This window comes from Pipistrellus hanaki (assembly GCF_964339955.1).
Source record: "Pipistrellus hanaki genome assembly, chromosome: 3".
Taxonomy (NCBI): domain Eukaryota; kingdom Metazoa; phylum Chordata; class Mammalia; order Chiroptera; family Vespertilionidae; genus Pipistrellus; species Pipistrellus hanaki.
In genome coordinates this window covers 106,392,745-106,415,928 of record NC_140505.1, presented here as the reverse complement: position 1 = coordinate 106,415,928, position 23,184 = coordinate 106,392,745, and the positions used below count along the sequence as shown (strand labels likewise).

The window sequence follows — 23,184 nt, the reverse complement described above, 5'->3', positions numbered from 1 at the left end:
CCTAGAGCCATCTAGTTTTTCCAAAGAAGTCTCTCCTTTGAACACTTGCCTAGTGGGTCCAGGCCTGACAACCAGTATTTTTGAGGGACCAGAGACGTGACTTTAGGTACACAGTCTCTCACTTAATGCTCTGCTTTCAGCCCTCTTCCCCTCTTCTCTCAACCTGCTGTCTCCAGGGCCTCCTGGCTCAGCTTTACCAGAGAATAAACTCTACTGTGAGGAGTGGGGACTGCAACTTGGGGGTCTAATTATCCTTAAAAGAATGACAATTAATCCCTTTGTTTTCAGTGCTATGCCGTGGCCCTGCTAGTTTCTGGGCATTTCTGAGGGGAAATCTGAGGAGACTTCTGTAGACACCTGGACTCAGTGTCTTTTACTCTGCTAAGTCTGTTCCATTTCTCTGCTTTCTCCTAAAACTTGTTACTATCCCTTCTTCCACTTGTTTTTGTGGGTATAAGCCTCTGTTATGCCTTTGTATAATTTTAATGTGTTTCAGAAAAGGATGTAGAAGAGCTAGACGAGCATGTGTACATTCCACTTGTTAACCTGAAGGCCCACCTCCTCCCTCTCAGGTCTTTACATCTTCAGCTCCTTGTCCATTCCAGGCATCCTCTCCCGCTGCTCAGCCCTTCCTGTTGGTGCTCTCGGTTCTGTGGCCTCATCTGTGTTCTTCAGTTGCCTTCAAGAAAAAGCCACTGTCTTCCACGTCCCACCTTTAAATAGCTCCCTCCTGTCCTGTGCCCCACTGCCTGCAGGGTGCCGTGCTATTACAGGCTGTGCCTCACCTTCTAGTCCTCTGCCTCAGATGATGCCTATTTTCTCTTAAGTGTCATCTTTTTAAGCCTTTCATGAGACCACCACATTGAGTTGACCTCTTGCCTTTGTGCCCACTGTGCCTTGTATAGCATTGCGGTTCTGGAGTCCGTGTCCTGCAGGAATGCATAACCCTTCAAGTCATATGTTTCAGTTTGTGCCTGTGGGCACTTTCTAGAGAGCTCTGTGTTCCCACCATCAGACCCAGTGCATGCTACAGTGTAGGTGTTTAGAAAGAATGAGTTTAGTTTTCTTTGCATAAACTTTTTAAACTGTGTTATTTTAACAAAAACCCTAGGAAATAACATTGTATAAAGCTAGGTATACTGTGGGTACTTTATTAAATTTATTTCATAACAGGTGAGCAGTTGATTATACATCTTTTTAATGTTTTCCAGTCTAAAATTTCTGTGGCCTTATTATGGAACATGGATCTGCAGGGTTTTGGTGGTTTTTTTTTTTTTTTCTTGGTGTTAGAGTTTGCCACTGTTGTTTCTGGAAGATAACTTTGCCCTCAGAAACTTCCTCAGCTCACTTGCAGAAGAGGTGCTGGCTATCTAACCAGCATCTGTGCCGGGACCATTGTTACATGGGGGACAGTCTCCTACTCCTCACTGATGACAGCTGAAGCTCCCATTCCCAGGCAGCACAGAATGGCTGCCCCAGGCTTTCCTGGAAACTGCTGTCTGCAAGTCTTTGTCACTCAGTCTCTATCAAAATGGACAGAAAGGGAACATATGGAGCTTTTCTAAACATGTGAGCCATCCATTCTTCAGAAGTACCATCAGTCACAGAGCCTTGTGAGAATTTGATGAAAGTGAATAGATCCTCATCCCTCAGCCTGGCCCGCGCCCTCTCGCACTCGGGATGTCGGAGAGCTGATTTCAGCCCAAACCTGCAGGCCAGAATGAGGGACCCAATGGTGCACATATTCATGCACCAGGCCACTAGTTACTTAATAATCGCACCCCCCCCAAAAAAACGAACAAAACCCCCCCCCAAAAAAAAACAAAACAAAAACAGACCCTAGTTGCTCATTTATGTACCAGGTGTTCCTTCTAATCTTGGTGTAGGTACTAACTTTTGTGTGTATTAACTTACTCAATGCTTGCAGCAACTCTGAGGAAGGTCCTACTATTACTGGTATTCCTATTTTGCATTTTTTTTTAAAATATATTTTATTGATTTTGTACAGAGAGGAAGGGAGAGAGATAGAGAGTTAGAAACATTGATGAGAGAGAGTCATCGATCAGCTGCCTCTTGCACACCCCCTACTGGGGATATGCCCGCAACCAAGGTACATGCCCTTGACCGGAATCGAACCCGGGACCCTTCAGTCCCCAAGCCGATGCTCTATCCATTGAGCCAAACTGGTCTCGGCCCTATTTTGCATTTTTATAAACAAGCCTAGAGAAGTTATCCTAAGGCCACAGAGCTGATAGGTGGAGGAGCCAGTATTTGGCCCAGGCAACCTGGCTGTGGAGTCTGAAGCTCTAGCCACTATGCTCTGCTGTATCCGTCCAACCTAGAAACACATGCATTTTACCTGCAGTTCATTCAAGCCCAGATTAGGCTCAGAACCTCACTCTGGATACTCCGAGATCACCCTTGGGTGAAGCAGGCGTGGGGGAGTGATGGCCTGGACATGAAGGTGTTGGCCCTCCTGAGATTCACCTGAAATGACCTGCCCTTTGGATAGCAGAAGCAGCAGCTTCGTGGAACCATGGCAGCAGCCTTTCCGGAAGGACTGTTATAACAAATCCTGCAGACATGGGTGGCTTAAACAACATAAATTTGTTCTCTCCCAGTTCTGGAGGCCAGAAGTGAGAAAGAACCAAGCCTCCCAACAGCTTGGTTTCAGGGTTGGTTCTTCCTGAGGGCCGTGAGAGAAGGGGCTGCTCAGGCCCCGCTCCTTGATTGGTAGATGTCTCTCTTTTCCCTGTCGGTCACCTTCCTTTGTGGCCTGTGTATCCAAATTTCCCCTTATTTAAGGACAACAGTCAGATTGGATTAGGGCCCACCTCATCTTGATTAAATACTCCTGCAATGACCCTGTCTCCAAATACAGCCACATTCTGAGACATTGGGAGTAGAGACTTTGAGATGGATTTTGGGGAAATAAGATTCAAACCCATAACACAGATCCACAGGGAGAATTCTGGTCTTTAAATCAAGAATTGTGTCCTTGAGAGCAGTTGGTTTGCTTCAGCAAAGTTATAAACCCCAGGACCATGGGCTGGTCACATTCTGCCTGCACACCAGCTGCTTGAAAGGTGTTGTTCTCCTCAGCACGTGGGTAGCATTTCATGCTCCACATGTTTTAGCTTTAATTGTTTTGGGGGCTATTTATCTACTTTCTCACTTCTAGTTATGTTGACTTACAGTAGTTATGTGTAACCTGACAAGCCACTTCAAATTCTTTCAGGAGCAGTGAGTTGTATAAGCTAAGAGCTTCATTTTTATTCCTTTCATCTTCCTACTTTTCCTGGCTATTTTCTTGCTAATTTCTTTCTCCTTCTTCCCCAGGCTGGTCTAACATTTAAAGTCAGACTTTCTTTGACGCTTTAGTAAAATGGGAAAGGTCATTTGGGAAACTTGGTTTGTTGTTCTCTATTTTCCTGTAGGGAAAATCCTTAAGTCTTATTTGCGGGGCCCTTTCCTGGCTCCGTGACTTTGAACAGAAGAAACGACAAGAGGAGGCACATCTCCTTAAAACTGGAACTGCCCCCTCCAGTGATGGGAAGGACCAGCCCCCATTTATTTCATCCTCACATCAAAAGACCCCAGACACTCTGAGGCCTCCTGGAGAACCTGACTGGGTTACTCAGTTTGTGCAGAAGAAAGAAGAAAGGGACCTGGTGGACCGACTGAAGGTGAGATCCAGGGTAACAGAAGTGGCTGTGATCTAGGAAACAGGACTTCAGTGATTATTTTGGATTGATTCTGAGATGTAGATACGTGTTCTTCGCCTTTGCAATGCCTCTTAGCTCTCCTGCCAGCTTTGTTGAGTTAATGGTGCTGCACTCTTGCTGTCTGTTTTTGTTGTTAATCCTCACCTGAGGATATTTTTTCCAATACTTTTCAGTGAGAGTGAAATGGAGGGTGGAGAGAGAAGCATGAATGTGAGAGAGACTCTCACATTGATCAGTTGCCTCCCCACACATGCTGCCCCGACCGAGGGTGCAGAGTGAACCCATAACCCAGGTTATGTGCTCTTGACTGGGAATCGAACCTGTGACCCTTTGGTGCATGGGCCAGCACTTTAATCACTAAGAAACATTGACCAGGGCCTTGCTGTCTTTTTTAAGCTGATGTCCACAGGCCTTCTCTAGATAAGGGAGTTCCCATTCATTACTCACCTGGGAAAGGAACCTATCTCACAGTTGCCATTGGCAGCATGGTTTCATAGCTGCAAACTCAATAAGGAATGCATTTGATTATGAGAGTATGTGGCTGTGGGAGGGGGTATAGCGACTTCCTGCAGTGAGCAGCGAGGCCGGGACCTGGCAAGGCTCCGGGTCTGGTGATGAGTGCCAGCCAGGAGGAGAACTGCCCTGTGAAGAGGCAGAAGACTGAGCAGCCCCAGACTCTGTAAGAAAGGCTTGGTTTGGGGCTTCCTGCAGGAATCTCCTTTATGGCTTCTTTTCCCCTATAGATGGAGCAGATCAGGAGGAAGAAGCGAGAAGAACGCCTACAGCAGCTCCGTCACAATACACAGCTCAAGTATGCAGCCAAGCGTGAGGTGAGTGTCATCTCCTGGAGTGGCTGCCGGGGGCCTTGAGGCGTAGCTCCTTTGGGTGAGTAACCAGGTCCTCAGGTTCCTTTCCCTGACCCCCACTCCCTAAATCCTAATGACCCAGTGGATGGGACCTTGAGCAGAGGTAGTAGTATTACCTGGGATATTGATACCACTAAAGCAGCAAGGCCCGAGTGAATGGTGTGTGTGTGTGTGTTGTCCTTGGGGGTGGCCACACTGAGGCTGACTGTGCCGAAGGTGGGGCATCGGTACTGAGGTTGTTATCTTTCCCCTCCTGCACTGCTCCTGCACAGAGACAGGAAGAAGAAGAGACAGAGCGTCTCCTCCGTCTCAGCAGGGACTTACTGGCAGCGGGAACAGAGGCCGAGCCGCTGGAGCAGCTAGCATCTGGGGAGGAGGATCTGGTCCTCTCGGAGTACGAGAGTGATGAGGAGAAAGGGGCCCCTAATGGGTAAGATGGCACTTCTGCTCCACCCACCGCCCTGCTGAGCCCACATGGGAGGCAGCTCCTTCCTGTGCCCAGAAAGAGGCAGGCTTCCTTGTCAGCCTTCGGGCACCTGAAGGGATGGAATGCCAGCCCTGCCTCTTTTCTCTCAGCCAGGCTCCTCCTCAGGGTGCGTAAGTGATAATGGCAGTGACAGTCGGCCCTCTCTCTCTCCGGGCACTGGCTGCACATGTGTTAATGCCATTATTCTCACACCAGTATTTGTGTCTTCCCTTTATCCCTGAGAAAGCCCTGGCCCAGCCAGGTGTGATGCCTTGGCCACGGCCACAAGGCCAGGCAACGGGGAGCTGAGACTTGAACCCGCCCACCCAGCTCTAGATTTCAGACTCTTAAGTACCAAACTGCATTGGGTACAGGTGCTTACCCACACCACCATCTTGGTTCCTGTGTCCTGTGCTTTAATTCCAGGCCTTTCAGACAAAGCTGACTGAACAGTTCTTAATTGACAGGAAACTAACCCTGTAACTAACTCCTTTTCTAATAGCACAAGGCAGTGAGCATTTCTGCTTTTTTAAAAAACTGAATTGCTAGGTGAACAAAAACAATGAAAAAAATCCATCGATGACTCTACCTTATACACAGGTAGAGTATATCTGAAAAAGGATTTGGTGTTTCCTAAGAAGCTTAGACTACTACGTTGACTAAACAGCCAGCCCAGGAATGCAGGTTGACTTACAGCCCCCATGCTGATGGGCTCCTCATTCATTCCTAGAAAGGGCGGACTTCGTTTATTCACACACCCAGCCTTGCACCGAGATCCTGCTGAGTGTGTGTACTATGTGGCATGTGATTTATTTATTTAGTTTTTTATTTTTTTATTTTTATTTTTTAATTCTGAGGGGAGAAGAGATTGATAGGGTCATAAGTGACAGCATCTTTTATTCCCTCACCCAGTCATTTGGGGCTTCACTCAGGAAATGTGCATGGAGTTGCTGCTGTTTTGCAGCCTATGGGGAGGGAGAAGGGTGGTAGGGGCCGCTCCATAGAAACAAGACATACCCAGATCCGCCTGTGGACAGGCCAGGGTGGTTGAGGAGACAGGAGGAAAAACGGTGTTTGAAAGAGATGACTATCACAGGGACCATGGCAGTGTGTCAGAGGGCAGGCAACCCTGCCAGGGAGGTTGAGGAACGCTGCCCAGACCAGGTAGTGTTTATGAGGAGGTCTTGGAGTTGGCTGAGTAAAGGGAAGAAGTGAGGGAGAGAGCATTCCTGACACACAGCACAGCATGCCCGGGCTCTGATAGAGTGATAGAGTCAAATCCTCTTGGTGAACTGAGAGAAATCTCATTTGCTGGAGGTTAGTCAGTGAGAGGAGAGTAGCCTTGGATGACAGTCAAACATTGACCCTATGGTTTTGGGACTACCACGTGCTTTCTCTCTGTCCTCTCCTGAGGGGCAGAGGGAGGATGGCTTTGGTGTTAGCCTGGGCCGTCTCTCTGATTGAGGGCGCAAGCGAGCACCAGCGGCTTTGGTGGAACTTCATTACTGGGGTGTATCCATCTCCTTCTGGCTCAGAGCGCAGTCCTCAGTTTGGTTCTCATTTGTTTAGGTGTAGGGCTGATCGCTGGCCCGTGGTACGATGCTTAGTAAGTGTTTCTAGTAGGCCTGCGTTTGCTGAGAAATATGTTTTTTTGTGTTTTGTTTTCCTCTCAGATTAAACGAGGATGAGGATGACCTGGAGGAAGAACATGTAACTAAGGTAAGATGCCATGTCCTAAGCTTCGTGCTGTGATTGGCCTGGGGTCCAGGGAAAATGCGAGGGTCCCTCCTGTAGGTGAGGAGCCTCCAGCCCACTGACTCTGTCTCCCCAGCCCCAGACCTTGGTCTCTAGGAGCTCACCTGGCAGGCTGGTCTGAGACCTGGGAAGACATCTCTGGGAGCAATGCCTGGGCTCATGCCGCGGGCCATGGAAGCACAGCCATTCTGGGCCAAGGACCTTGGGTCTCTCTCCGCATCAGGGGTTGGGGAAGGCCAGGGCAGGTCAGAGTGAGAGTTCTTTGTCCTTTGGATGTCTGATGGCATGCTTCTCTTTTGTTCATATTTTCATTTGCATGGAAAGCTATGAGGCGTATGTGGTGCCAACACTTCTCAAATCCAAATCATTTGATTTTATTCATGTAATACCTTTGTTTTCTCCTCACTCTTCTAACTCTTAGCGGAGTCAGAGAAAGAGTGTTCAGCTCAGCCTCCTCCTGCTTTACTGCCAGCCCCACTCTCCATGCCCTGGGGAGGTGTGTGTGGAACAGCCCTCACCACGCCCCGGAATCTGAGGGACCTTTTCCATGTCAGGAGTCACCACTCATGGAAATACCTTTCCTAAGTCACCTGGATTAGGGGCTGAGGATGACTGATGGGAGGAGTCCCATCTTATGGGCATTCTCTTGAACTTCAGGAGTTGAGGATGAAGTGGGAAAACCCTGTTATTTTGCTAAGATCTGTGGGAGAGTCGCCTTGCTTTGGGTTTGTATATTTGTGGCACCTTTCCCCATTCCCTCAGCCCATCACCCATGGCATCCCTTGATGTGCAGAGAATATTTGAGGATGTTACACCGTCTTTGAAAGCCCTTGCTTTTCCTCGGCACAGATTTATTACTGCAGTCGGACCCACTCGCAGCTGGCCCAGTTTGTGCATGAGGTCCAGAGGAGCCCCTTCGGCAAGGACACCCGGCTCGTCTCCCTCGGCTCTCGGCAGGTAGACAGGCGGGCGCCTCGGCCCTAGTGCCATCTGCTCCCTTCCTTGTGCCTTCGTCTTCCTCTCCCAGGCAGGCTGAGGAAAGGGAGGATAACCTCTTCCCTGGCCTTGCTGACCCTTGGAAGGAAAGGGGGGAGGGCTGGTCTGCGAGGCTCGGGGGGGAAGGGGGAGGGAGGCTGCTGTGTATCATTTAGCCGGCACAATTTCTTTAACTCTTGCTCCTCTGTCTCATAGAATCTTTGTATAAATCAAGACGTGAAAAGCCTGGGTTCTGTGCAGCTGATTAACGACCGCTGTATGGAGCTACAGAGGAGCAGACACGGTAGCCACCTACCCCTTGAGCTGAAGGAGCAGCCTCTGGGACCATCTGTGGCCGCGGGCAGTACTGGGAGTGAGGCGCGGGAGGGGCCTGGGCCAGCTCAGTACAGACATGGTTTCTTCCTAAAGAGCCTCTCCTTGGGAAAAGGAGTTTTTGCTTTCTGGGTCAGTGTTAATTCCAAAATCCGGGTTTTGAACAGAGTCAAATACCAGAGTGTTATGATGAGACCAGAATAAATAGTTAATGTAAGGGTTTTGTAGACATGACCTTAGCGGCCTGCTCCTGGCCACAGGACAGTTACCGTTCTTTCTGCCTTTGCCCCGTGCTGCCACCCACAGAGAGCAAGAGCCAAGCTGAGGACCAGGAGCCCAAGAGGAGAAGGCGGCCACCCCGGGCTGCCTGTCCCTTCTATGGCCATAGGCACCTGCAGCTCTTCCAGGACCAGGTGCTGCTGGAGGTGAAGGACATCGAGCAGCTGGTGGCCCTGGGGAAGGAGGCTGGGGCCTGTCCTTATTATGGGAGCCGGTTTGCCATTCCAGCTGCCCAGGTGAAGACCAAGGAGGGCTGGGCAGTAGCAGCCTAGGCCGTGAGGGAATTTCTTACTCCTCTTAGTTTGGGAAGGGGCACTGGCCATGGTTGGACTGACAGACACACTGCACACTGATGACACGTAACCCCCCCTCTCCTAGGGCATCCGGTCGCAAGAGGCCCCAGGTCCCTTGGTGGCTGTTCTGCAGGGACTGTGGCATTATGGGGGGTCAGATCCAGGAGAAGGTGTGCATTCCTAGTTGAAACTACAGTGAGAGATGCCGGGGCAGACACCAAGAGGAATGGGAGCTACAGAACATAAATCTATTTCCAAATGGCTGTTCTGAGTGACTGTCCTAACTGTGTACTTATTGCAGCATTTGAGAGGACTGTTTTCTAGACTGGCCATATGGAGTATTATTATTAAACAGAAAAGCTGCCAATTTAACAGGTCAAAAATTATACTGTTATTTGGTAGTTATGATTTAACATTTCTTGCTACTTCATTTGAGTGACTTTTGGAAATAGGATAGTATTTGTAGAGAATTCCATATAATCAAGAAAAGGTTAAAGTCGGTTTTAAAAGTTGCAGGAACTGTGTTAGTAATAATTTCATGTGGCAGTAATTGCTCATCAGGCTGTTTCCCTGGACTGCATGTGTGGTCCTGGGAGTAATGCAGCAGCCCTCCCAGCCCTCACGTCCTTCCCAGGCCTGCCACAGCGAGGGTTAGCGCTGTAGACACTGTGTGCCAGTGCAGTCAGATGGCCTGAAATTCTTTTTCTTTTTTTTATATATATATTATTGATTTTTTTATAGAGAGGAAGGGAGAGGGATAGAGAGTTAGAAACATCGATCAGCTGCCCCCCCCCCCACCCCCCCCAGGGGATGTGCCCGCAACCAAGGTACGTGCCCTTGACCAGAATTGAACCTGGGACCCTTCAGTCCGAAGGCTGATGCTGTATCCACTGAGTCAAACCGGATTCAGCCTGAAATTCTTATGGTCTTGACTTTTTAAGGCCCTTTTCACCTCATTTTTGCTTTTATGATATCCCATTGAGGTAGCTAAGGCAGCTACTTTCCATATTCTACACCTGGGGACACGGGTCCAGAAAGGTTAAGTGGTTTATCTGTTTCTCACAGTAGGTGAGTAATGGAACCATATTAAAACCTGGGTCTTAAGTTTCCAATTTTCTGGATTTTCACTTTGTTTATCAGTATTCTTTTAACTGGAAAAACATAACACCAGAGCCACTAAAAAATGTACAGAATGTTTTTATTTTTGTTATCCAAACCCATTTCTTAACCCTGTTTTGACAGTTTATCAAGCCCATTTTGCAGATGAAGAAAATGAGGCTTACGGAAGCTAAATGACTTTCCCAGAATCACACAGCTAGGCAGTGACAGCTCCTGGACCAGAGCCCTGGGCTAGCTTCTGCTATACTAGTGGTTTTCACCATTTATTTATTTATTTTTTTTAAGGAAACTTGGGTGCCTCAGGGGCTACCTTGGGGGAATGGACAAGGCTAAGCTACTGGGGTTTCCCTCCCCATAACCCCACTCTTGGTCTAGTCAAAAGTCAGATCAGCTTTACTTTTGTTTCATATATTTGATGTTCCACATAAAACTTTTGAGGAAAGAGTCTGTTGCTAAAAGCACAGTACGATGCCATCCTTTCCCTACATCTATTCTGGGCAGGAAATAAAACCGTTCACACCAGGAACTTAGGGCAGGCTGGTGACCCTGCTCTAGGAGGGAGTCCCGCCCCACTCAGGTGGCCCCGTCTCCTCCCAGGTGGTGGTGCTGCCCTACCAGATGCTGCTGCACACGGCCACCCGGCAGGCCGCGGGGATCCGGCTGCAGGGCCAGGTCGTGATCATCGACGAGGCGCACAACCTGATTGACACCATCACAGGCATCCACAGTACGGAGGTCAGTGGATCCCAGGTAGGTCAGCCTCTCCCTACTGGAGCCAGGGTCCATCATGGGGCAAAGGACCATTTCCCCAACTGCCTGGACCTGGGATTCCTCCATAAATGGCGCTTGGTAGTGGTGCACTGTGTCAAGGCGGCAGCCTCGCGAGAGGTGACTGCTTTCTGGCGGATCTCAGAACTGGGATCTAGCTCAGGCAGAGGGGCTGGTGCCTTGGTCTTCACCGGCCTGTGTTGTCCTGAGTCCCTCCAGCCCAGGATGCTACTAACCACTCCAGGATCCAGGATAATGGCTTGAGAGAAGCAGGGTCCTCATGTGGTTAGATGATAACTGCTGTGAGAGGATTTAACTGAAGAATGCCATTCACTGTAGGAGTTACCTCTGATGTTCACGTCTACTCTACATTGGGCTGGTATTCCTGTTTTACACTGAGAACTCTGAGATCAGGGAGGTTTAGGCAGTGTCTAAGGTCACATGGCTAGTAAGTGGGAAACTGGGATTTGACCACTGGTTTCTGACTCTGAAACCCACATGACATTCCACCTCTACTGACCAATGCCTGGGTTGACCTTAGGCCAGGACATGATGGTTACCTTGAACTATCACTCTTAGTAGGCAACGCCTTTTCCCAGCCCAGTAAACACTAGAGCGGGCTTCATTACCGGAGATTCAGCCTCTTGCTTTTTCCCTGGCACAGAGTGGCCCCTGCAGCAGAACCTGCCTTCCTTCTCTCTCTCAGGTCCCACCAGGCCACAGGCCTCTAAACCAGCCCCACTCTCCTCATCTTTATTGCCTCTTATGTGTCCTGGGCTGGCATTTTCTAGCCACTCTCTAAACCAGTGGTCGCCAGATTGTGGCTCGCGAGCCACATGCGGCTCTTTGGCCCCTTGAGTGTGGCTCTTCCACAAAATACCACGTGCTCAATGCGATTAAAACTTCGTGGCCCATGCGCAGAAGTTGGTTTTCAGCTCTCAAAAGAAATTTCATTCATTGTACTGTTGATATTTAGTTCTGTTGACTAATGAGTTTGCTGACCACTGATCTAGACAATTGGCACAGCCCTATGCCACTTGCCCAGACCCTAGTCTGCCTTCATGCCCATTTCTTCTCTCCTCAGCTCTGCCAGGCACATTCCCAGTTGCTCCAGTACATGGAACGATACAGGTGAGACACTACCTCCAGAGGGGAAGGGAAAATCCCACTCAGCCTCAGCACCCCTAAGCCAGCCTCTGAGAGGGGGCACTTAGGTTGGCATCTCGGCGGGGTGGCCTGGCGTGCTGCTGTCTCTTGTGTGTGTGCACCCACACAGGCCAGGGGTGCTCAGGTCAGCAGCTGGCTCTGAAGGCTGTGGGCCACAGCCAGCCTGTTTTTCTGGGGGAGTATTTGTAGCTTGTGGCCCAGTTAGAAAGACACCAGCCAGAAAGGCCTCAGCTTGGGGCACTAGAAGGGAAGGTGCTGTTGGAGTATCCCACTTGCTATCTATTGGTTTGTCCTTAGGAAGCGTTTGAAGGCCAAGAACCTGATGTACATCAAGCAGATCCTGTACCTGTTGGAGAAGTTTGTGGCTGTGCTGGGTGGTAAGGAGCCGCGCCCCGTGCCGCCCTAACTCCCTCCCTCCTGCTCCGCTCGTAGGACTCGGCTCCCTGGCTGTCAGGACGTCTAACTTACCCCCGTAGTAGATCTTTTTTAGGGCCCTGGTGTATTTCACTGTTCTGGGGTAGCAATAGCACTACAATACAGTGAATGACGTTTTACATAATATGATGGCAGCTTGAGTGCTGCTGTGAGGATGGCAGCAGGGGTGTGTTGACTCTCAGTGACACGAGTGAATGAAGCTAGAGCCTCTGGTTGCTGAGCCCATTGAGAGGAACTAGAACCCACTGGCTCCAGGTCCCAAGCACCTTTCCAGCATTCTGTGCAGCACCCCTGTCCTTCCCTGGGGATCCTTTTGAATGCTTTCATGGAAGCGGAAGTCCAGCGTGGTGGTTCTGAGGGGATTTTGTCTCATGTTAGTGCTCTTGGCTTCCATCGCTGCCTTGCCTCTGTCATCGAGCAGCCGGACGTGTCCTGTTGGCTGCCTAAACTGGGGTGGCTGCTCTGTCCCTGCCGCCCTGGGAAAAGATTCTGGAGGCTTTGGGCTCCATATCACTTGTGGGTCAGACTTTGAGGCTTCCTGGAACATCTGTCCTCAGTGGGGGGTCTATGGGTATTAAAAATAGCAAAAAGCCAGTTCACAGACAAATGTTCTTATTTGCCTGTGGAGTGAGAAGTTTGGGCCAGAGGATTACCATCTTGACCTGTTTAAATTCTCTTTTAGGGAACATTAAACAAAATCCCAATACACAGAGCCTCTCACAGACAGGTAAGAGGGTGGCCCTCATGGGCCCAGGGCTGGTCTGAGCCAGTTCTGAGCTTCCCTCTGGGACCCCAATACCGTGGTCTTCAGGGCAGAACCCCAAGGCTTGTTTGTTTACCCTTAGGGACAGAGCTGAAGACCATCAATGACTTTCTCTTTCAGAGCCAGATCGACAACATCAACTTGTTCAAGGTAGAGGTTTTACTGGTTCATGTTAGCTCATCAGATCTTATCCTTACCCCCACCTGTGGCAGAACACTGTGCTAACTCTGTGGAAGGAATAGAAAGGAAATTCCTTCTGTCCTCAGTCAGTCCAGAGGGCTGAGGATCTACAGCACAGACATGCCATTAACCCTGGAAAAAAAAAAGTAATGTCAGTAACAAAACATAATCCAGGACCTAGGGCTGAAGGGCCAGAGAGATTAGGGGGGAAGATGCCTTTCTTTGTACTTAATAAGCACAGCCAGAGACCCCCGGCCCGCTTTACTCCATCTTTCCCCGGGGTGCTGGGCAGAGCTGGAAGTTACTTTGTGAGTGTGATCCTGCTGTTGGGCTGCGGTGAGTGAGGTCACAGCTGGGCCACTCTGCTTGACCTTTCTCTCGTCTTCCCCCTCCAGTTGTGGTTTATTGCAGCCTCATGTTTTTGCTTGTTCCAGGCCTACATACTGGTGCTCTTCCCGGGGCCGGTACAGCCACTGCTACCAGACTCACAACCTTAATGATTCTAGTTTACTAACAGTAATGGAGCAATCACTGTGTTTGAGGCAGTGGGCAAGGTTCTGTGATTGTAAAGTAGGGTGTGCCATCGCCATTCCAGAGCAAAGGAAGCCAAGGCTCAACGAGGTCACCATAGGAGGACACCACGCACCAGCCACACAAACGGTGCATGCCGCGCCAGTGCGAGCCCAGCCGCACAGACTCAAGACCCTGCTTGCTTTCATAGTGCCTTTCCTTTTCAAACCAGCTGCCCTGACTTCCCTGGATTGGTCATGGTGACTGCCCTTACCTCCTGCAGACAGGCTGGCAATCCTGCCATCTTAGAGTCCTTTCTTCCATTGTGTCCTTTAGCCTGGAATAGCTGTTGAATTTACCCCACCTTTTCATTTCCACAGCTGCTACTTCAGAGCAGTCTTCTCCTTTGCCTTCTTTCTGGTCTTCTTGATTTCATTCTGTCTCCCTTCTAAGAATGTTTACAAACTGTAGTCTAGTGAATCTTAATGGGAAGATACCATTCTTTTGAGAATTCTTTAAAGGCTCCAAAGTCATCGTCTTGCATTACAGCCTGCACGCCAACCTAACTGCACTCCAGGTGTCCCTTGAACAAGTCCCAGGCTTTACCTCCTTTGTGCCTTGGCTCATAGGATTGTTTTAAGACTAACTCTTAATCCCTCAAGATGTAGCTTAGGTGCCGTCATGGTGAAGGAAAGCAGAGGGACACGGCCATCACACAGCACCTTTAGGAGGGGTGGAGCCATGCAGACTTGTGAAGGCCGTGCCTGAGGCCTGGCAGGGCCCTCTCGTAGAGAGCCCTGTGTGGTGTGGGACAGTGGGGGCAGAGTGACTTCAGAAAGGAGGGTGACATGGTCGGCCTCGGGAGGCGTTGGGCTCCCTGGGAGATGGTGGTGACTCATGCTCCCGGGGTTTTGGAGAGTGGTTATCTGTTTCTGTTTTCCATATGCCTACAGCGGGTTTGGTCTTGCAGGTGCGGCGCTACTGTGAAAAGAGCATGGTCAGCAGAAAGGTACGGCTGCCCTGCCCTGGGGCCTGGGTGGGGTCCAGCTGCACCCCTGCTTGCTGCCCTCACAGAGCCTCTCTCTCCTGCCCTGTGGAAGCTCAGAGGCACCCTCATCTCTATTCTCACTGGGGAGCATCCTTGGCTGGGTTGGAGAGGGGCTGTTGGGGTTGGCGGGAGGGTGGGTGTTGGTTGAGATGCAGATGAGAGATGGAAGCCTCCTGTCCACCGTGGCCTCCCTCACTGCTGCCCTCGTTTGTCTCTGCTGCTCTTATTCCTGTTCAGCTCTTTGGCTTCACAGAAAGGTATGGGGCAGTCCTCGCACCCCCCAGGGAGCAGCCTAGACTGGCGGGGTTCCAGCACTTCCTACAGAGCCTGCAGCCCGGGGTGACTGAGAGTGAGTCAGGAGGCGGGGCTGGGTTGCAGGCCCTGGGCAGGAATGGTCCTCACAAGTGGACTCTCCCCAGAGAACCCGTTAGTCCAACTACAAGAAGGCTCTCTGCTCTAGCCTGTGGTCCCAGACTCTCTCCCTTCCGCTCTGTGCAGCTCCCACAGCCCCTGTGGAAGAGGGGGAGGCCAGGGTGCCTCGGCCTGCTTCCCCGCTGATGCACATCGAAGGCTTCCTTGAAGCTCTCACCACTGCCAACCAGGACGGCAGGGTCATGCTGAGCCGCCAAGGTAATCCGAGGGGAAGCCAGCCTGGAGCTGGAGGCCAGAGCATGAAAGGGCCTTTACTTCCATCCCAGCACCTCCGGGGTCAGGATGAAGAAACGTGATGCCAGCCTCCTGTGACCTGGGCAGGCAGTGGGGGTAGTGAGGAGGGAAGCAAGTGTGTGGGATGGTCAGTTGTCTCAGGCAAGGATGTGAGAGGAGCCATGTAGCCTGGTGGTTAAGGTAACATGGGCTTTAGCTTGAGCCTTGGTTCCATCACCTACAAGCTGTGCGTCTTGGACCAGTTTCTTTGTCTCTGAGCCGCATTTTCCTCATGTGAAAGGGTGCTAATAGTACTTACCTCATGGTTGTGCTGCAGATTAAGTGGGATTTGATTTAAAGATAAAGTGATTATCTCTCGTGCCTCCTACATGGACCCAGCTGGGGGTCCCCTCTGCCTCGGAAGATAGAAGTGTTTGTTGGGCCTGCACCTGCCCCTTCCAATGTAGACCTTTTCTTTGTTGTTTTATTAGGCAGCCTCAGTCAGAGCAGCCTGAAATTCTTGCTACTGAATCCAGCAGTGCCTTTTGCCCAGGTGGTGAAGGAATGCCGGGCAGTCGTCATTGCGGGGGGCACCATGCAGCCGGTAAGGACATCGGATCCAGACTCCTGTGCCAGGGTATGGATGGGACAGTGACAGGAATGATGCATAGTCAGGCCTTTTCACCTCATCCCTTGGGTTCCCAAACCAGAAAGTGCTTGGCTTGAACAGGCCAAACCATGTCCACCAGGTGGCACTGCTGTGCTGTCTCACTGCTGGGCCTTGTAGGCTTGGGGATGGGCCTTACCACTGCTCCTGTGTGCCTGAAGTGGGATCACACTTCTCCAGAGAAAGTCCTGTTAGAGTTTCTTCCTCACACTTAGTGCCTTAGTGCCACTTCCTTCCTGTACCCGCCATAGATATGACCTTCCCTCTTATAAATTTAAATGTATTTTTAGAAAAGTATTATATTTTCATTGTAGAAATCACAGATAAGCAAAAACAGGAAGAAGGGTCATAATTTCACTAACAAAAGATTCATTTGGTGCATATCATTATAGTTGTATGCATAATTTCTACAAATATACATATACTAGAGGCCGATGCATGAAGATTTGTGCAAGAATGGTCCTTTCTTCCCTTGGCTGCTGGCACCGCCTTTGCTCCAGCCCGGAGCCACTTTTCTGCCTTTGCTGCACCCAGAACCACCTCTTCGCCTTCCCACACTGCCCAGATGAAGCAGCTGGGGCAGTGTGAAATGCCTGCGTCGTCGCTATGGTGACGACATAAGTGTCCCACCCCCTGCCACTCAGAACCTGTGTATGCAAATTAACCTGCCATCTTTGTTGGGTTAATTTATAAACTCCTGATTGGCTGGTGGGTGTCGCAAAGGTATGGTAAATTTGCATCTTTTTTATTAGAGTAGATATTTTTAAAACAAAAATATGGCATTATCTGTAAATGCGGTTGTTATAATTTGCTTTTCCTCACTCAGCAACAGAACATTATCCGTATTTTTCTTGTCAGTAAACAAGCATTTATTCCACCATATTTGGCTATAACATGAATGCATTATATTTTATATAACCACTTTTTTTTTTTTTTTAGGTATTTAGGTGGTTTCTAGTTTTTCTCTAGAAAACAACAGAATTTAAACAGTAGAGTGGTAAATGTAACCAGTCCCTACATAGTGGTTATTTCCTTAGGAGACGTCCTAGAACAGCGGTCGCTAACTGGTGGTCCGTGGACCACTGGTGGTCTGTGAGGCCTGAAAGGTTGGCAAATGCTGTCCTAGAACAGGACTTCCTACATGAAAAGCTACTCAGCATCCTCAAGTGGTCTCTTCCCAACTTCAGCTGCCTGTCAGATTGGCCCTGTAGCTTTACTGTTTTCCATTCTTTCATGTGTCTAGACCTGTATGTTTTTTTCATTCGTGTGTTAAAATAATTGGTAGTCATTATAGCTCAATGCTCAAATCCATTGTGGCCTGTGGGAACCTCCCTGCTGCTACTGGTCCTTGTGATGTGGCTTCCTCAGTCTTAGGATGCTTTCTTGCTTCCTGGCACAACAAAACACCCCAGACCACCTGGTGCTTTCTTTACCCCAGATCTGGAATCATTCATTTCTCCAAGGCGCCCTAGTTTCTTTTGTTGGTGATGGGTACTTAGAAACCAAGATCTGGGTGCTATGCGCGTGCAGTGTTCCTGGATGATTATTGTTTGTGGATCTTTTCAGTACCGACCTGGGAAATATGTTTTCAGACATCATGAGACCATATTGATATTTCTGATTCAAAAATCAATCAATTTATTTGACCTTATGCTCTATCTCATTTCTTAAGCTAAACTTGTTTTTTTATCCTATACTAGAGGCCCAGTGCACGAATTGGTGCACAGGTTGGGTCTGGCTGACTCACCCTGATCAGGGCCAGTCATGGCCAGGCCAGCTGGGAGGAGAGGCTGCAGGCAATTGGCCAGCAAGCCCTACCCCAAATAGGGGTAGGGAGGCCAATTGGGGGTCAGCGGCCAGGGGAGGGGCCATGGGAATGGGAGGTTGGCTGTCTGGCTCTGCCCCGGATTAAAGTTGGGGGGGGGGGGTGTTGACTGGGGACAGGGCTCTCCAGGGGGAGGGGCTGCAGGAGGTTGGCCAGCCAGCCCACCCCCTATTGGTGGGGCAGGGGTGGCCAGGGGGAGGAGCTGGAGGCCAATGGGGTGGGGCAGGCAATTGTAGCTGGACAGGCTGGGAGAAGGGCCGAGTGGGTGTTGGCTAGCTGCCCCACCCTTGATTGGGGTGGGAGAGGCCAATCAAAGGCAGGGCTGACAGGGAGGAGGGGCCAAGGGAGGTTGGCTGCCGCCCCACCTGTATTCCCCAATCTGGCTTGTTTGCTGGCCACAGTGGGCATCATAGCGACTGGTTTCCGGTTATTATGGCATTCCAGTCGCTGGCTTTTTATATATCTACTAGAGGCCCGGGGGCGGGGAGTGTCCCTTAGCCTGGTCTTTCCCTTCTCACAGTCCAGGAGCCCTCAAGGGATGTCCTACTGACAGCTTAGGGGAGCCGCCTAAGCCACAGTCTGGCCTCCCTCTGCGGGAGGCAACTGAGCTGATCAGGGGAAGGCACCGATCATATCAACACTCCCCGCGTGCAGCCCCCCCCCCCCCCCCCCAGCTGCCAGGACAGCTGCAAGGCCTGAGCCCTGGGCTTGCAGCTGCCAGGGCTCAAGGCTGCCTGAGCCCAGGCCTCCACTCCAGGCTAAAAAGTTTCAATTAGAGAAGATAAATGAATCCCAACAAAAATGGCATTAGCCATGGAGCTGGAGAGAGCAGGAAGCTTGGGTTTCCTCTGGCAATGGAAGAAGCCAAGCTTCCTGGCTGGCCCTGGCCTCCGCTCAAGGCTACAAAGTTTCAATTTTAGAAGGTAAATAAATCCTAGATACCAGGGCCTCCACTTGGGTCACCAGGGGACATGGCTAGCCTACAAACCACCACAGGCCCCTTGCCCAGGCCGCCCCACGCCCCAAGGAAACTCGCACTCTGATCCAGGACACCCTTCAGAGCAAACCAGCTGGCCCCCACCCATGCACCAGGCCTCTATCCTATCTAATACAAGAGTCATATGCAGATTGACCATCATTCCAACACACAAGATGGCTGCCCCCATATGTCAAAGATCCTGCCCCCATGTGGACACAAAATGGCCACCACAAGATGGCCAGCAGGGAGGGCAGTTGGAAGGGAACAGGCCTGCAAGGGAGGGCAGTTAGGGGTGACCAGGGCTGCAGGGGAGGGCAGTTGGAGGTGACCAGGCCAGCAGTGGAAGGAAGTTGGAAGGGACCAGGCCTGCAAGGGAGGGCAGTTGTGGGCGATCAGGCCAGCAGGGGAGGGCTGGTCTGTCCTTCTACTATTTCATGATAAATTTTCTTTTTCTTTTTTTTCCCAAAATAAGCAGATGGCTTTTTTCCTTTCCTTTTTTTTCTTATGTCAAAGGTGGCATGCTCAGTTTCTGTTCACCAGTATGCTCTGGTGATCACTCCGTATCAGCACACAGGTACGGTCTGCGTTCCTTTCGTTGGCTGTGCAGGTTACTGTTGGGTGGATGCAGCATAGCGCAGTCGACCAGTCCCTCTGGGAAGGCAGTCTAGCCCTCATAAACAACTTCACAAGAAATATCCTGTGCATGTGTTAATTGGTTTGTTGAGCTGTATCTTCTTGGGAGACTACTAGATATGGGAGGGATACTACTAGATATGGGATTGCTAGATTAGAAAATCTAAATATATCTGATTTGTTAAATATTGTCCCATTCCCCGCTGGCTGCGGTGGTACTGTGCTGTATTCCACCTGCAGTATATACACATTCTTGTTTCTCCAGAGTGGTCAAACTTTTGAATTTTTGCCAATTTGATAGGTAAAAAACTTGAATGGAGCTTTTAAAAATACAAAAGCATAGTCCTCGCACTAGAGATTCTTATTCAATAGTTTAGGCTGGGCCCTGGCCATGTGAATATATATTTTTAAGTTCCCTCTGGTGATTTTGTTGCATATGTGGGGCTGAGAGCCACTGTGCCAAATTTCCTTTGCTATTCCCACAAGTAGTTAAATGGGACTGCCAGCATTGGACACCATATAATTGTTTTATCCTTTTTGCTAATTTGTTATCAGCTTTTCTTTTTACTTCTCTGTTCTTATGTACTTGCTGCCTCCTCACCTAGACTCTGTCTTTCCAAGCGATTCTCTCTTCCTCCCTCTATTAAGGCCCCTGCCTGCTCAGACCTGAGGCCCTGTCCCTGGACCTCAGGGAGGTCACAGCGCCTTCACGTTGTGGTCCGCAGGTTTCTGACTTTCGGGAGCAGCTGCTGGCATGTGCTGGGGTGGAAGCCGAGCGCCTGGTGGAGTTTTCCTGTGGTGAGGATCCATGTCCAGGGTGGAATGGGCCGCGTTGTCATAGTTGAACCATATGCTGTTAGCAGGCGTAAGGGGCTGAGGAGACACGGGATGGACATCTCATCCTTTGCCCGCTCTCTCTGAGCTCGCCGTCTCTGTGCTCTCGTGCTCTGTGCCCCCTCTGTCCACCTGGGGAGTTCTGAGCATTGCTGCTGTAGTGTGGAAATAGGTGGGTGGGTAAGTGATATAAACAGCTACTCCTAGTCTGGAAGGCAAGGGTTGGGCAGTGCTCTTTCTGGACTCAACCTTGCACCTCCAGTTCTCAGCCTCTCTCTGGGTCTCCCCAGGTCACGTGATCCCTCCAGACAACATCCTACCCCTCGTCATCTGCAGTGGGCCCTCTAACCAGCAGTTGGAATTCACATACCTGAAAAGAGAGCTGCCTCAGATGGTTAGTACCAGCCATCCTGCCTCACCTTGCCTTTGCTAGGGCAGGAGAGAGACTTCTGGGGTGGGGACACTCTGGCTAATCCCAAGTATTCAAGCATTGTGCAACTTAGTCCTGGTCCTCATCACAGCTGGCACGGGAGGAATAGTGGCACAGGATGAGTAGTGTCTAGGTGCTTATCAGGAAGGTCTGAGCTTCCCCGAGCCCCTCACCTCTGACGCTGCTAAATAACTTTTTTTGTCCTGGCCGGCGTGGCTCGGTTGGAGCATCAACCTGTGTGCCAAAGGGTCTTGGGTTTGAATCCCAGTCAGGGCACATTCCCAGGTTTTGGGTTCAGTCCCCAGTGAGGGCATGTATGGGAGGCAATCAATCAATGTTTCTCTCTCCCTCTCCCCTTCTCTAAAATCAATGAAAGGTATGTCCTTGGGTGAGGATTTTTTAAAATAGTTTTCTTGACACCTCCAGCCATCTCTTTAAGATGAAGCTTGTGAGAAACCATTTCCTTCTGCCATTGGGTTATATCGAGCCCTGCCAGCAGGGATGCCAGTGCTGGGGGCACTTCTCTAGTGGCATGCCTGGGGTTTCCAGTGCCCGGTTTGACATAATCTCCAGTTTCCCACAGGACGTTGGGAGTTGGGGAGGGCGGACCTGGCACACACCAGTAACTGGTGTAGCTCCGTGTGCTAGGACTGCGGTGTGTCAGACGCTGCTAGTTACCAGGAGCAGCAGTTGAGTGTGTTTGGAGGGAGGGTGACACAGTCCAATTTGTGATTCCCAGGCAGGGGGCACCACCTGGCCATAGCCCTCCCTGACCGCACTCACCCGTGAGTCTCTGTACTTGGTTCTGAGCCCTAAAGTTCGGAGCCTCTCTGGTGTGCCTTCAGGAGTGGCCCCATGGAGGGCCCCTTGTCTCCCTTTCTCAGATGGACGAGACAGGTCGCATCCTCTGTAACTTGTGCAACGTGGTGCCTGGAGGGGTGATCTGTTTCTTCCCCTCCTATGAGTACCAACGCCAGGTCCATGCCCACTGGGATAAGAGTGGCCTGCTGGCCCGCCTGGCTGTCAGGAAAAAGGTGAGTGATCCCTCAGCTGGACCTTCCACTCTGGGGACGGTGTCCCAGGATTCCCGTGGGATTTCTCCTGCACATCAGACAGGCTGGTCTGGCCTCCCATATGAGGGCGTCTCCCACCACTTCTAATCCCTGGTCCCTGCCCTGAGGAGTCCCCAAAGCCCAGGCTGGAAAACAAGATCTGGAGCAGACCTGTGAGCCAGGCATCCTGAAACCCTGTTCTGGGAGATGTCTTTACTTTCAGATATTTCAGGAACCCAAGCGAGCAAACCAGGTGGAACAGGTGCTGACAGAGTATTCGAGGTGCATTCAGGTGAGAGCTGGAACCCAGGCCTTGGGTCCAGACCTGTGGGGTTGGCGGCTGAAAACCTGTGGGTGGCGTCCCAGCTTTGGGCTGTTCCTGCAGTGCTGTGGCCAGGCAGGAGGCATGGTGACGGGGGCCCTGTTGCTCTCGGTGGTCGGAGGAAAGATGAGTGAAGGCATCAACTTCTCTGATGATCTTGGGCGGTAAGTAGTGGGCTTCCCATCTCCCAGGACTCTGATGCCCATCCCCTCACTCCAAGCAGCCCCCCCCCCCCCCCCCCCCCCCCGTAATCTGCTGCCATCTAAGTTTGCACCCAGCTGCGTGGGGAAGTGATTTGTAGCTTTGGGTGTGGTCCTTTGAGGCCAGGTGGAAAATTAGGCTGATGTAATTTTATCAGAACTCAATTCCCTGGCCTAGATGGATCTCTGGCCTAGAGGATCTCTTAGCTGAAAAACCCCTTTCCAGGCGGTATAGGTGGGGAGGGAGAGGGGGAGCCACTGAGCACAGCTTGAGAACGGGAGTGGTAGGCTCAGCCGCTGTCATGTGGGTGAGGACCCGGCCCTGCGTCCTGGGCCTTGTGAACCCCAGGTGCCTTTGGCTCTTGTGTGCCTCCACTCAGGTGTGTGGTTATGGTGGGCCTGCCCTACCCCAACATCAAGTCTCCAGAGCTCCAAGAGAAAATGGCCTACCTGGACCAGACCCTTGTGAGTACCTTCAGGGTCTGGAGGATGAGAGGGTAAGGGGAGAGAGCTCTGTAGCCTCTAGAGCTAAGATATGATATCACTTCCCCCACTGCCCCTGCTGTGTGTTCTGGGGGGAATGACAGCAGCATCCTTCATACCCTCTTGAGCTTCTCATGACATCATCCATTGTATCAGCTGTTGGCATTGTGCCCGTGTAGCTGTCTTGCTTAGAACCTGGCAGTGTCCTTTTCTCAGAACACTAGGCAGGGGACAAGAAACAGTTCTGATACATCATCTTCTTTGTGCTTCCCAGCCCCGAACCCCAGGTCAGATCCCCCCAGGAAAGGCTTTGGTGGAGAATCTATGTATGAAGGCTGTCAACCAATCAATAGGTAAGCCGGGGACTGGCCTTGGATGAAGAGTTGGGGAGGGAAGGATGAAGAGTGAGGTGGCAGGATGGGATTTTACTTA

At 50.8% G+C, this 23,184-nt stretch overlaps 1 protein-coding gene across 5 annotated transcripts in view; it reads left to right on the top strand.

Moving 5' to 3' along the window:
* Positions 1-23,184, top strand: part of DDX11 (DEAD/H-box helicase 11) — a 30,278-nt gene that overhangs the window by 5,810 nt on the left and 1,284 nt on the right. Inside the window, exons 4-26 of one of the 5 annotated variants that reach the window (XR_014794591.1) lie at positions 3,438-3,686; positions 4,469-4,555; positions 4,864-5,021; positions 6,731-6,776; positions 7,662-7,769; positions 8,004-8,091; positions 8,427-8,635; positions 10,409-10,561; positions 11,664-11,710; positions 12,044-12,123; positions 12,864-12,908; positions 13,027-13,094; positions 14,605-14,643; positions 14,920-15,031; positions 15,181-15,312; positions 15,819-15,931; positions 20,157-20,229; positions 20,556-20,659; positions 21,580-21,729; positions 21,971-22,039; positions 22,114-22,233; positions 22,650-22,734; positions 23,027-23,105. Coding sequence is in view for 4 of the 5 variants with exons in the window: in XM_084878414.1 (XP_084734540.1) it covers positions 3,438-3,686; positions 4,469-4,555; positions 4,864-5,021; positions 6,731-6,776; positions 7,662-7,769; positions 8,004-8,091; positions 8,427-8,635; positions 10,409-10,561; positions 11,664-11,710; positions 12,044-12,123; positions 12,864-12,908; positions 13,027-13,094; positions 14,605-14,643; positions 14,920-15,031; positions 15,181-15,312; positions 15,819-15,931; positions 20,157-20,229; positions 20,556-20,659; positions 21,580-21,729; positions 21,971-22,233; positions 22,650-22,734; positions 23,027-23,105 (2,488 nt within the window). In the remaining variant the exon portion in view is untranslated. Of the gene's footprint in view, positions 1-3,437; positions 3,687-4,468; positions 4,556-4,863; positions 5,022-6,730; positions 6,777-6,934; positions 7,058-7,661; positions 7,770-8,003; positions 8,092-8,426; positions 8,636-10,408; positions 10,562-11,663; positions 11,711-12,043; positions 12,124-12,863; positions 12,909-13,026; positions 13,095-14,604; positions 14,644-14,919; positions 15,032-15,180; positions 15,313-15,818; positions 15,932-20,156; positions 20,230-20,555; positions 20,660-21,579; positions 21,730-21,970; positions 22,234-22,649; positions 22,735-23,026; positions 23,106-23,184 lie in introns of those variants that run through there. The other 4 variants (XM_084878416.1, XM_084878415.1, XM_084878414.1 and 1 more) reach the window with 4 other exon arrangements.